Raw genomic sequence first — 12,721 nt, forward strand, 5'->3', positions numbered from 1 at the left:
GAAGAGCGGCGGCTCCAAGAGGCAGGGCACATACATTGTGACTGCCTTCTTTCACATTGTGTGATTCATTCTCCAATTACGGAGCAAGCAGTCTGGGCCAGAGGAAGACGGAGGCTGGCAAATTCCCGGGCTTGCCCTTGGCCAATCAAACAGAGCGCTAGTTATTTCCATGCTCCTACTAGCCCCATCTGCTCCCCCATCTTTATTCCAGGTTGCTATTTGCCATATGGTGGGAAAGGCCAGGAGTGTGTCCAAGGACGTGGTTTCTTTGGCGTCTTCCTTGCTACCCTTCTGCCCCCAAATTTTATTTTTTATTTGGGTGAGATTCACGTTACATAAAATTTACCATTTTTAAGTGAACAATTCAGTAGCATTTAGTGTATTCACAGTGTGGTATAAACACCACCTCTATCTACGTCCATACATCTCATCACTCCAAAAGGAAATGCAGTACCCCCTAGCAGGCACTCCCCATTCCCCTATCCCAGTCTCTGCCACTGCATAGTTTCCATGGATTTACCTGTTCTGGACATTTCATATGAATGGAGTCATACAATATGTGACCTTCCACATCTGCCTTCCCTCACTTAGCATCACGTTTCCAAGATTCATCCATATTACAGCACATGTCTGCACTTCCTTTCTTTTTATGCCTGAATAATACCCTGTTGCAAAGCATATACTATAATTTTTTTATAACCATTCATTGTGGACATTTAGGCTATGTCTTTGTCCTGTCAGGCTGCTGCAACAAATACCACAGACTGGTACCTTATAAACAACAGAAATTTACTTCTCACAATTCTGGAAGCTGGGAAGTCCAAGGTCAAGGCACCAGCATGGTCGCACTGCAGGGGGTGCACAGCCAGCAACTTCCCCTATGTCCCCATGTGGTGGGAGGGGCTAGAGAGCTCTGGGCGGTCTCTTTATTAGAGTACCAGTCCCATTCATGACCTAAAACCTAAGTACTTCCCAAAGGCCCCACCTCCTAATACCACCATCTTTGGGGATTAGGGTTTCAACATGTGAATTTGGGGGAGACACAAACACTTAGAGCATAGCAATCTGTTTCTACCTTTGGTTATTGTGAACCATGCTGCTGTGAACATGCATGTACAAGAATTTGTTTAAGCACCTGTTTTCAATTCTTTTGGATATATAGACCAAGGAGGGTAACTGCTCTCTTGCCAGTCCTATGTTTAACTTTATGAGGACATGCCTGACTTTTTCACAATGGCTGAACCATTTTACATTCCCACCAGTCACATACAAAAGTTCCAATGTCTCCACATCCTTGTCAACACTTTTTATTTTCCTTTTTTTTTTCTTTAATTACAACGGTCCTAGTGAGTGTGGGGTGGTACTTCACTATGGTTTGGGTTTGCATTTTCCTCATGATAAGTCACATTGAGCATCCTTTCATGTACTTTTTGACCATTTGTATATCTTCTTAGAAATAAAGTCCATTGAAGTCCTTTGCTCATGTTTTAATTGGGTTGTTTGTCCTTTGGTTGTTGAGTGCTAAGAGTTCTTTATATGTTCTGGATGCTAGACCTTCAGCAGATAGATGATGTGCAAAGGTTTTCTCTCATTCTGCAGGATTTCTTTTCACTTTCTTGGTAGTGTCCTTGGATGTACAGAAGTTTTAAATTTTGATGAAGTTCAACTTAATCTATTTTATCTTTTGGTGCTTGTGCTTTCATGTCGTATCTAAGAATCCTTTGCCAAATCCAGGCTCATGAAGATTTATCCCTTTATTTCTTCTAAGAGCTTTCCAGTTTTAGCTCCTATATTTAGGTTGTTGATCGATTTGACATAATTTTTGTATATATTGAGAAGTGGGAGTCCAACTTCATTCTTTTGCGTGTGGCTAGCCAGTTGTCCCAGCATATCCAGGAATGGTGTCTGCATACTTGTCAAAATGGCCATAAATGCATGGGTTTTCTCCCCCAAATCTTTTAAACGTATTTGTGCTAGGTAAGAAGACCCTATAAGCACTATCCTTAGGTGTCTCTGCTAGGTGAAGCTTCCTTAAGTGGAAAGCCCAGCAAAGAATAAAGCCAGTCCTTGCCCTCGAGGCCCCCAAGTCTGGCACTGATGGAATCAGTCACACAGAAAGATCATCTCAACTGCATGTGGAAATGTCATGTTGGATGTGAGCAGTGGGCTTAGCAAGGTCCTAGAAAACAGACACTCAGACAGGCCTAAAGATTCAGAAAGATTTCCAAGAGGAGTGAGTACCCAAATGGAATGTCAAAGGAGCAGTTAAGAGTTGTCCGCATAATAAAAGGTGTAAATGGAAGTCTCCATGCCCAAAGACCGTGTGAGCACAGGCATCACCCAGACAGATGACTCAGCCCCTAAGTGGACGTTTGCTGAAGGTCTACAGAGAACAAATGAATAAGATACTTATGCTCCCAGACAGTGTGGACACTCCTTCACTCCCCACTCCTCTAGACTGCTCTCCAATCAAAACTTCCATGCACACATCTTCCTTCTGGTCTCTTTGCCCTGTGTGCTGAAGTCAGACCCACAGAATTTAAGTTGGCGACCATGGTCCTAGCTCTATGATTTCCTCTCTTGGGCTTCAAAGGAGTCTTCAACTGAGTCATAAAGCAAGAGCGAAGTCATCCTTGTGCACTTCTCAGGATCTTAATTAGGCCCCAGATGACAAAGAATTTCTCCATTTCTCAGGCAGATAAACTGCAACCAGAGGGGTTGCCCCTCTGCCCTCCTCAATACCCCAGCATAAGACATGTTCCCTCAGTTCCCCAAAATCACATCTGCCTAGCCTCTGGGTCCTTCATTATGCACCCAGCACCAGGCACAGCACCCAAGCCTCATATCCCAATGGCATACCAGCACTCTGGTCCTGGAGGAGGCAACTCCATGGATGTTTCATGGGTTCCTCTAAAGGCTGTCTCAGGTTGTAGATCCGATCTGCCCATCCCTTCCCCATAGCCCCTCTTACTGGGTCACTGGGAATTTGGTCTTTGGGGAAAGGCAGAGTATCAACACTGGGAAGGGCCTTAGGGTTTTCTGGTCCTGGGGTTCATGACCCAGGGAGTCCATGGATGGGCTTTGGGGGGTTTGCAAACCTCTGAACAGGTAGACATAATTCTGTACCTTTTTCAGGGGGAAAATGTCCATAGCTCATCTCAGTTGGTCTGAGTGTAACAGGTGACTGGTTAGTGGCTGAGCCAGAACAGAACCCCTGTAAGTCCCAGGGCATTATTCCCCATAGTCACCATAGCAGTAACATCAGAGGGAGGCATTTGGGCAGAAAACCCACCAGACTCTTGGGCTCTTGTGATTCCCAAGGTTTACTGCATCTTGGCATACAGATGAGAACCTCCATAATACATGAAAGACACAGTGAGGCTAATGGAGTTGGCAGCTTGGGGCCTCTCGCCCCTGTCTTTGGAAGACCAGCCACTATTACCCTGAGGGATGGAGGAGCAAACAGCTCAGGACACCCATGCTACTAGATGGACCAGAAAGCACATCCAAGGGCTGAATTCTGCATACCAAAGCTGAGGGACTAGAAATCCCACCCAGCCCCGCTACCCACTTCAGAAAATCTAAGATCTCCCAGCCCTCACCAAAACCTATTGTGACGGTGTGATTTAAGTTCTCTCTCCAGGAATCTATGTGCCCATCTTTCTAGTTATTTGATTAAACTTTCCTTCTCCTCTAGGAGGCCTTCCTTGTTTAGCTTCTACATCCTGGTCCCCAATCAGCGATGCCACACAGGGCTTCCCTTTCCTGATTTGTACCAGGACATGGTTTTATGCATATGTCCATCTCTCCCATCAGCCTTGAGATCACGTCCAGAGCAGCCTGCTCTGATCTGCCTCCAGACTCCCTAAAGGCTTGTATACGTGTGTGGGCTGGAGCCCATTATCATTAGGGGGTGGGCAATTTGGTGAGATTGACACACTGACAAGACTGACACACTGATATCACCCAAGGGCAGTTTATTGAATGTACAGCAGAAATCCTGAGTCCTTAACCCAAGTGATGGAGGGACTGGGTGTTGCCATTCTTGGGAATATTTACACCAAAAGCCATGACTTCCAGGCTGGACAGTGCCACCAGAGATGGATCAAGCTCCCCTCACTGAACACAGCTCATAGCAACAGGAATGGAGGATCACAAGCACTGCAGGATACGGCCCTAGCAAGAGGACTAAAGATACATCACATACCATAGTCCTTGACAAAAAGGTAACATAATCATGTTGCCCTCATCAAAAAACCTAGTGTTTGAAACAATTCCCTCTGTTACAGAGGCAGTGATATGCCATGGAAAGAACATAGACTGCGGAGTCAGCTAGACCTGGGCTCTACTCCCAGCCCAGGGAACTTAGTGGGTGACAGGGATGGGTTCTGCAGCCTCTCTCTTGGAGGCTGGGACTTCTCCTCTGTCCTGAGGTTGCCGATTGCACCCACCTTGCAGGCTGGGTAAGCACGAGGGGCAATGCATGCAGGGAGCCTGGCACATAGCAGCTGCTTATCATAGGGTAGTAGCTCTTACCAGTAGTAGAGTGGGTGGGTGACACAAGGTGGCAGGAAACCCCCAGTTCTCTGTCACTTGGCTTTGTGAAGCTGGGTATAGCTGGTGGTCTGAGCATACACACCTTTTCTCCTGAATAAAGGGGTCATTCAGCAAAGAGCTTTTGGAGGGGACAGGCAAAGCCTGGCTGACCGTGCCCCTCCCGGGAACACACCTTCATCCTCACCCCCGAAGCTGGGGTTGTGGGGGGGGGAACTTCCCAGACACCTGCTGATTCAGCCTAAGCCCCAAACAAGACTATTCCTCTTCCCCTCCCTCTCCGCCTCCCTCCTCTTCTCTCCCTCTGGGGAGGACCATAACTTCCCAGAGCCAAGAAGGCAATTATAGCCTGGGTCTCAAAGCCTTCTGCCAGCTGAAAGCAGTAAGGAAAACAAGAAGTCAGTGTCCACACGGGACCTGAGAGGATAGAGAGGCGATGGTGCCAGTCAGAGCTGGACAGCGAGGGGGGCCAAGGCACAGGTGGTCAAGTACACTACAGACAGTCCAGGACTCAGGGGGTGGAGGATGGAGAACAGTAGCCATCTCTGGGCTTGGTGGCGGCTGCAAGGGCATCTCTTCTCCCAGATCCTGAGGGGAGTGGGCCCTCGGGCTTATCGGGCGGCTTTTCTGGCTGGGGTGCTGGCAGAGGTGCTCTTGCCCTTGAGGTCTTGGGAGTCCTTGAGGTCTCCCCCACGGGCCTCTTTGGCCCTGGACTGCCCAGCCCGAGAGCTGCTGTAGCTGCCCACCACGCTGCTGGCCCCGGCGTCGGCACTAGAGGAAGAGCTGGGATGGTAGTAGCCGCTCCCACCGCTGCTGATGACGGCTGAGGAGGAAGGGCCAAGAGCAAAGAAGAAGGGAAGCAAGGATCAGTCAGAAAAGGAGCCATCCTCCCTTGTTCCCAGCAACCCTCAGCAGCCAGGAAACACCATCAAGATGAATGAGCATCCTGCAAAGTGCCAGGCTCTGGGTGAAGTGGGGACCACATGACACAGACGCGGTCTCTGCCCTCCTGGCGTTTCCTGGACCATTTGACACCCCAAGTGCACATTTGCAACCTTGTCTCTCATTAACAATGTCCCGGGGAGAGACAGAGAAGAAATGCAGTGGGAATGACTTCAGCCACTCTTTCCATGGGCCAAAGGGAAATAGGTTTCCTTTGAAGCCAGAGAAGTTTCAAAAGACAGTAACGGAAACTCCCCAACTGGGGGAGACCATGAGTGGAGGTAGCATCGCCCTATCCTGGGGTCCCCGCCTGCCTACCCAGCCAGAATCCCCACCCGACCTATCTCTCAGGGATACTTACAGATGCTCACAGAGGATGGATTCTCACCAGACATCCTGTAAGACAGAAAGTTAGAGAAGGATAAAACCTCAGTGAAGTGTCTACACTCAGCTACAACCTTGATGGGCACCTGCTTTACCATGTACGTTATTTTTACTCATCCTTAAAACACTCTGTGAGATGGAAATTATAATCCCATTTTATAGGTGAAGAAATAAAGACACAGAGACACTAAAGGATCTGCCAGAACCACAGCTTGTATGTGCCAAAGGAGTGAGGAAATCTGGTCTGTCTGATCCCACTTGCTCTTTTCACAGCATCACCTGTGCTGCCTGCTTCATGTTTGAGTTCCCCTTGCAGGGAGCAGGAGCTGAGCTCCCCAGTCAAACCAGCACTCTGTGCTTATGTCTTTCATCTTCCACTTCCCAAATGTCCCCAGCCCAGCAGGGAGCCTCCCACATCCCTTCTCCCCAGAGTTCCCCTCCACATCCCCCCACAACCTGCACTCCTCGCCCTCCAGCAGCTTGCGGTAGGTGGCGATCTCCATGTCCAGGGCCAACTTCAGGCTCATGAGCTCCTGGTACTCGCGCAGCATCCGGGCCAGCTCCTCCTTGGCCTGGTGCAGGGCGGACTCCAGTTCGTCCAGCTTGGCCCAGGCATCCTTCAGGGCACAGTCGCCCCGTTGCTCAGCATCGGCGATGGCCATCTCCAGGTTGGCACACTGAAAGCCAAAGAACAGGGAGCTCATCAGAATGCAAAATAGTTCTCAGATCTTCTGGGTTTGGGAGCAAAACCCCCTCACTTCCCAGATGAGGCCCAAGGTGACAGTGAGTAAGGCTCCAGGGACAGGACTATAGCCCGGCCTCCTCTATTTTCTATTGCAGATGGATTTTCTGTGAGAAGCTATTGAAGTAATTGCATTTCACGAATATAGGAAGAAACTTGTGATGTTTGTGAAGTTGACTAGTTCCTGCTGTTGGAGGCCACCAATGGCTCTAGGCTGAAAGGATACCAGGTCCAGGAGAATCATGCTGAGACCCCAGCCAAGTCACCTCTAGGGATCAGACAGCATGACAAGGCACCACTATAGTCAGATTCCTGTCTGCAGGACAGCTCCCTGTGGGGACCCTTGACCTGTTAGCACCAAGAGTGAGCGTTTCTGGAACACTCCAGCATTTTGCAGGAGGGTCTGGCTAAACACTTCCCTTGTCAGCTTGAATTGGGTGAGGGAGGCTTTCCTTAGAGCTGGAGGTTAAAGGCATGAAATCATACCTCAACCTCAGAAACTGGGTTCTGACAAACATCTAGCAGCACTGGGATGCTGCTGGATGTTTGATGATGGAGAGGAAGGCTGTTGCCATGCTCCTTACATTGCCTGGCGTGGAGGTTGTGGGGACACAGGGAGGAGAATGGGCTCCAATCTTTCACCTTGGTGTCCTATCACTAGTAGAGTTGACCTGGTTCTTTGAGGAGGACAAAGAAAGAATTCCCCACCCCTTTAATATTATCTCCCCGCTGCCATGGTGTTTAAGCTTTGCTGCTTTCAGGGAAGACAGGATTCCCTAGATGAAGTGGACATGGTACCATGATACAGGGAAGGGACACCCAGGAGGGCTTCATCTGCTGCTGTCCTCCTTTGGTCACCAGGATGATGCCCCACCTTAAGGGCAGGAACTTAGCATGGCCACAGAAGAGCCTAGGATACATTCCCTATGTGCTCCTCCATATGTATTATGTGTATAGTGGGAAGAGAAGGCGTGGGACGTGCCATCAGAGGATACGTCTGAAGGGAATGTAGGGCAGGTTTGTTGCACGCAGAAAAGGTCTGAGTAAAAAGAGGAAAGAAGGAGGAAACCTGATTTCTGTCCTGACTGCTGATAACAGCTGGGGACCTTGGGCAAGTCACTTCCCCTCTCCTCATCTGCCCATCTTCTTTATCTGCAAACTGGGAGTCAGATGAAGTAAGCTCAAGGCACTTCCCAGCTCTTAGCAGAGTGCCAGCTCTGACCAAAGGTACAGAGGCAGGTAGGAAAGAGAGACGTTAGATGGCTGTGGGGCTCCCAAATCCAAATTGGGAGATATGCTTTTTACTAAACTGGGCTCCAATTTCTCCACCGCAGAGGATGAAATTGAACTTCACAAAGAACTTGACATTCTTGGCAAGGTTGCTGCCCACCTGCTTCTTTACATTTGCAATCTCACACCGGATCCTCTGGATGAGCCGGTTCAGCTCTGACATCTCGTTCTTGGTGTGTTTGAGGTCATCACCATGCCAGCCTACTGCCAGCTGCAGCTCTTGGATCTGGTTTCCGAGAGATAGAAAGTTGGTTATGAGACAGGACTGCACCCCCACCCCCCATTCGAAGTAGGGGAAGGGTCCTGAGCAAACAATTCCATGGCTGAGGCCAGACAGGGGAGGTGGGTCCAGGACAGGGCACAATGGAGCCGGAGCCTGGGCATCCCTCCGGCTGTGTGGTGGTGGTTCCCACCGGGAAGTCCACCCACTTCTCTAAGCGGAAACTGTGCACTGGACACACTCTTTCTCTCTGCCCTGCCTGCAGTCTTTTCTGAGCTGGCTGAAAGAAAAGTACAGGTCACATTTATTAAGCACTTTTGAAATGTAAGAAGAACTCTCTACTCATTAAGCATCTCTATATAGAGGCCTCTGCTAAAGGCCAGATTATACTACTCCATGTGCTAAGGATGCAGCAATGAGCAGGATAGGTGAGGTCCCAGCCCTCACAGAACATGAATTCTCCTGCAGCCCTTTCTCAGTGACAAGTGGAGGGCCAGAAGCTGAGGGCAGTGTGTACACTTGGGGTGGTTGGATTGTTAGCTCAGGGTTTGTAGCTCATACCTTCCCCTCTTCCTTGCCCAGTCCTCCAGAGAAGAGGGGATGGCATATCCATGGACAGGGGATGAGGAACCTATGATCTTTGCTGTGGGTGGGATTTAACAAATGTGAAAAGGAGTGCCAGAACAGGGCAGGTATAAAACCCTGGAGAGCAAGCAGGTAAAGGGTCTTCTCCAAGCATTACTCCCAGTACCCAGAAGTCAGATAGACTTCCACTTCCTCCTCTTGGAAGTCTTCCCATATTGGCCAGAAAAGAGCTCATGGCTTCCTTTTTACTCCCTACCCCACCCTGGATTTCCCATAGCTGCTCTCCATCATATTTGTTACTCTCTCTCCTTCTGCCCCATGATGGCAAGCCCTAATCCCTGGAAACATATTTGTTCTACAGCAGAAACACCTCTCTTCTTTTCTCCATCAGATGATTGCCTGTCCTTTTCTGTTGAATGTGCCCATCAATTCATCTTTGATAACAGTCTCTACTGAGAATTCTTTTTGAATAGAATATCATTAAAGCATTGGTTATAACCATCCTTTCATTCAACACATCTACAAAGGTCGCTCTTACATTCCCTGGTGGAGGTATCCCTTCCCAGGAAAGGAGAGGCTGGTGGAGGACAGAGATGCCCCTGGTGCCCACCTTGCTCTGGTATAGCGCCTCGGCCTCAGCCTTGCTCTTCAGGGCGATCTCCTCATACTGAGCTCGGACCTTGGCAATGATGCTGTCCAGGTCCAGGTCCCGGTTGTTGTCCATGGACAGGATGACTGAGGTTTCACTGGCATGAGTCTGAATCTGGGCCATCTCCTGAATTGAGAGATAAAGACAGAGTCAGGGTCCCCTAGCCTGCCTTGGTTGCCTATTCATCTTCTGGGCTGAAGTGGTGGGAAGAAGTTCCTGCTCCAGATCTGAATGTTGGAGCCAAAGGAGAAGGCTCACAGCAGCAGGATGCACCCTTCATGGGCAGTGGGCAGTGAGAGACATTTCCTATAATTCACAGAGTCAAGAGCCTGTGCTTGAATAAGACCTCAATGGGTCATTTTTTTCTGCCTGAGTGAAAGATCACTGTCAGCCCAGGTAGGATTGTCTCTTGTGTATGGTCTCTGGGGACCAAGATCCTACACTTCCATGGTCTCTTGTGCAGAGTTTTGCACCTTCCTATCAAAACGTCCTTCATTCTGTTATCCTAAATCCCTCTTACTGGCATCTCCCCAGAAGAGCCAAGTGAAGCCCTCAGCTGGAAAGAGGCGGGGTGGGGGAAAGGCAGGAGCATCCTCACCGCGTCATACAAACACTTGAGGAACTTGATGTCTTTGTCCAGAGAATCTACTTTGGCCTGGAGCTCCACCTTCACTGTGTAGGCTGCATCGGCATCCTGCCAAGAGGCACCCAAAACATTCAGTCAATACAACCCTCATCTTGTGAGCTTTCCCTGTCCCTGCTCCCAGTGCCATCTGACTTCCTATTGTTTGCCTGCAAAGGGAAGCATATGGATGAATAAAATTATTCAATATTGCTTTTTCTCATACTCAATGACTCTTTGAAAATAGAGAAAGGGGAAAGTTGCTCTGTTCCACTGGAGGGAACAAAGTCCAGAGAGGTAGAATGAGTTTCCCCCAATTCACACAGGAAGGCCAAGCTGGACCAGAGTTTCCCTTTTCCCAGAACAGAATTCTCTCCTGTCTGTCTCTGTCCTTTGGTTGGGTGTATATCCTGCCTCTAGCTAGAGGCCAGAACCATGACTCCATCCCAACTCAGGCATCTGCCCCTCTCCAGAAGGCCTGAGCTGGAGTCCTGAGCATAGTTAGTTAGGAGGGGGATGCAAAAGAGAGCATAGGCTCTTTGTTCCCTTACCTTCTTGAGCACCACAAAATCATTCTCAGCTGCTGTGCGCCGATTAATCTCCACCTCATACCTGTGGGCGAAGAGAGAAGATAGCAGATCCCTGCAGGATCTCCTAGAGGTGAGTGCCACATAGGCTGGGGGTGGCAGGACTCTGCCCCTGAGTTACCTCATATATATTCCACTCACTGGATCCTATGAAAATATCCAAGTGCCTATTAGGTTCCCCAAACTGGCCACTGAACCAATCACTGGATCAAAGAGCAAGAAACTCCTTCTGATCAACCAGGTAGGAAGTTCTCATCAAACAGGGCAGGCTCTTCCCCCACAACCAAGGGAGGGGTGTGAGCCCCTGGCACTAGTTCTTGCTCTTTCCCCTCCTAAAAAGTAGGCACAGAGATTGGGTTTCCCAGGAATCTCTGGGAACATGACCCACGACCTTGGTAGGGCCTGCTCACCTCTTCTTGTAGTCCTCCACCACGTCCCGCACGCTCCTCAGCTCCGAGTCCAGCCGCACCCTGTCCCCGGACAGCATCTCCAGCTGCTTCCGCAGGTTGCTGATGTAGCCCTCGAGGATGGGCTCCAGGTTCTTTCTGCAGTTGCTCAGGTCCAGCTGCTGCAGCAGCTCCCACTTGGTCTCCAGCACCTGGTTCTGCTGCTCCAGGAACCGCACCTGGGACCACAATGGAGGTGACCATGTCCATGGACATAGACTATTGACTCTCAGGTTACATAGATTTTTCTAAAGTCATTAGTCTCAGGTGTTGACTCTACACTCTTGGAATTCCATGCAAACTAGACCCTGTACGAATGCTCATCCCATAGCTTTCTAGACAAAACCAATCCCTGAAAACTCATGGAGGAAGGAAATACCATAATTTTCTTTCATTGTCTGACTCAGCATACAAGAGATGCTCCTCCTGATGACTCAGCCAAGTGTTTCTTCTGTACCGTGAGCCCTCCCCTCCCACTGGTGTTGCCTCTACTAGTTCTTCATCTTCTTTAAAGAGCTGGAGATTCGTCCAACTGTCCTCCAGAAACCCAGTACTTCTTTCTCAAGATGGGGCTACACTTTACTCAATTTTCCACCCTTCTCTGCAAAATACCCTGCAGAAGCAACACATTCATTTATTCCTTTGTGCTACCTAGCTTACAGGATGTTATGATGGAGGAGCCCCAGGTGCCACCTTTCCATCCACAGTGCCCTGTCCACTCCCAGGCAGCAGGGAATTGCTCACATCTCACTGAACTCTCTCATCCTCCTCCCGTGAGACCCACCTTATCAATGAAGGAGGCAAACTTGTCATTCAGAGTCTTGATCTGCTCCCGCTCCTGGGTGCGCACTCTCTGGATCTCAGGGTCCAGCTCCACGTTGAGGGGAGCCAGGAGGCTCTTGTTGATGGTGACCCGGTAGATACCCCCAGGTGGGCACATGGATGGGCACACAGGCCCTGAGGCCACACTGCCAAACATGCTTCCAGCAAAGCCAGTGGCCCGGCCCCCTCCATACCCAGAGCCAGGCCCAAAGCTATAACCTCCAATCCGAACACCACCACCTGCCATGTTGAGGGAAATACATCGATTCCCTCCAAGGCTGTAGAGGCTCCGACTGCCAAAGCCAGCCCCGGGTCCTTTGCCAGCTGCACGGTAAGAAGACGCACTGCCCACAGCCTTCCTCAGCACCACTGCTGAGCGCCCACTGAAGCCACCCTTGTCACCACCAGATTTGATGTTCAGTTGCCGACTCATGGTGGGAAATATGGAGTTGACAGAGTTGGAGGAAAGCAGTCACTAAGGGATAGAGAACGAACGCTCCGATGAGGCACCCAGAGTGCGGCCTCCTTTTATCCTGTCAAGCCCAGGACACCGGAAAAGGGCGTCTCTCCACTATCTTCTTTCCTTGTGCTGAAGGGCCAGGAGCCATGGGTAATTTGTAGAACAGAGATCTCCAAGCTCTTTGTGGCAACAAAGCGTTTCCGATAGCCAGCAGAATATGCTGCCCTTGCAGACTGGAGTGGTCTAATCGGGCATTTATCTGCGCTCTTAATTAGGGACCTGGGGACTTATCCCCTTCTGAGATCTCCTAGCTTTCTTTTTCCAGGGCTACCTCCTTCTTGCTTATCTATCAGCAAGGAGCAGGGGAAATGTCTGGCTTTATCAAGAAAGGGCTCCTCTGAAAACCCAAGGTTTCCTT

General features: G+C 49.7%; 1 protein-coding gene across 1 annotated transcript; it reads right to left on the reverse strand.

Annotated features, from left to right (window-relative positions):
* Positions 1-5,165: 5,165 nt before the first annotated feature.
* LOC111157798 (keratin 74) lies at positions 5,166-12,432 on the reverse strand. Its single transcript, XM_022519454.1, has 9 exons — positions 11,806-12,432; positions 10,986-11,200; positions 10,540-10,600; positions 9,965-10,060; positions 9,328-9,492; positions 8,013-8,138; positions 6,337-6,557; positions 5,858-5,892; positions 5,166-5,377 (listed from the first exon to the last, which is right to left on the reverse strand). The coding sequence occupies exons 1-9, from the start codon at positions 12,274-12,276 to the stop codon at positions 5,166-5,168; spliced, it is 1,602 nt and encodes a 533-aa protein (XP_022375162.1). The 5' UTR covers positions 12,277-12,432.
* Between the last annotated feature and the right edge of the window lie 289 nt (positions 12,433-12,721).

The sequence above is a fragment of the Enhydra lutris genome, unplaced genomic scaffold (genome assembly GCF_002288905.1).
Source record: "Enhydra lutris kenyoni isolate GAN:26980312 unplaced genomic scaffold, ASM228890v2 scaffoldscaffold56, whole genome shotgun sequence".
Lineage (NCBI taxonomy): Eukaryota > Metazoa > Chordata > Mammalia > Carnivora > Mustelidae > Enhydra > Enhydra lutris.

Bases quoted from the DNA above. Each gene is read 5' to 3' on its own strand.
- LOC111157798 (XM_022519454.1), bottom strand. From the start codon at position 12,276: ATGAGTCGGCAACTGAACATCAAATCTGGTGGTGACAAGGGTGGCTTC. The intron at 11,201-11,805 runs GTGGGTCTCACG...TTGTGGTCCCAG, and splicing joins TTGCCTCCTTCATTGATAAG to GTGCGGTTCCTGGAGCAGCA. The intron at 5,893-6,336 runs GTTGTGGGGGGA...TCTGTCTTACAG, and splicing joins CTGGAGGGCGAGGAGTGCAG to GATGTCTGGTGAGAATCCAT.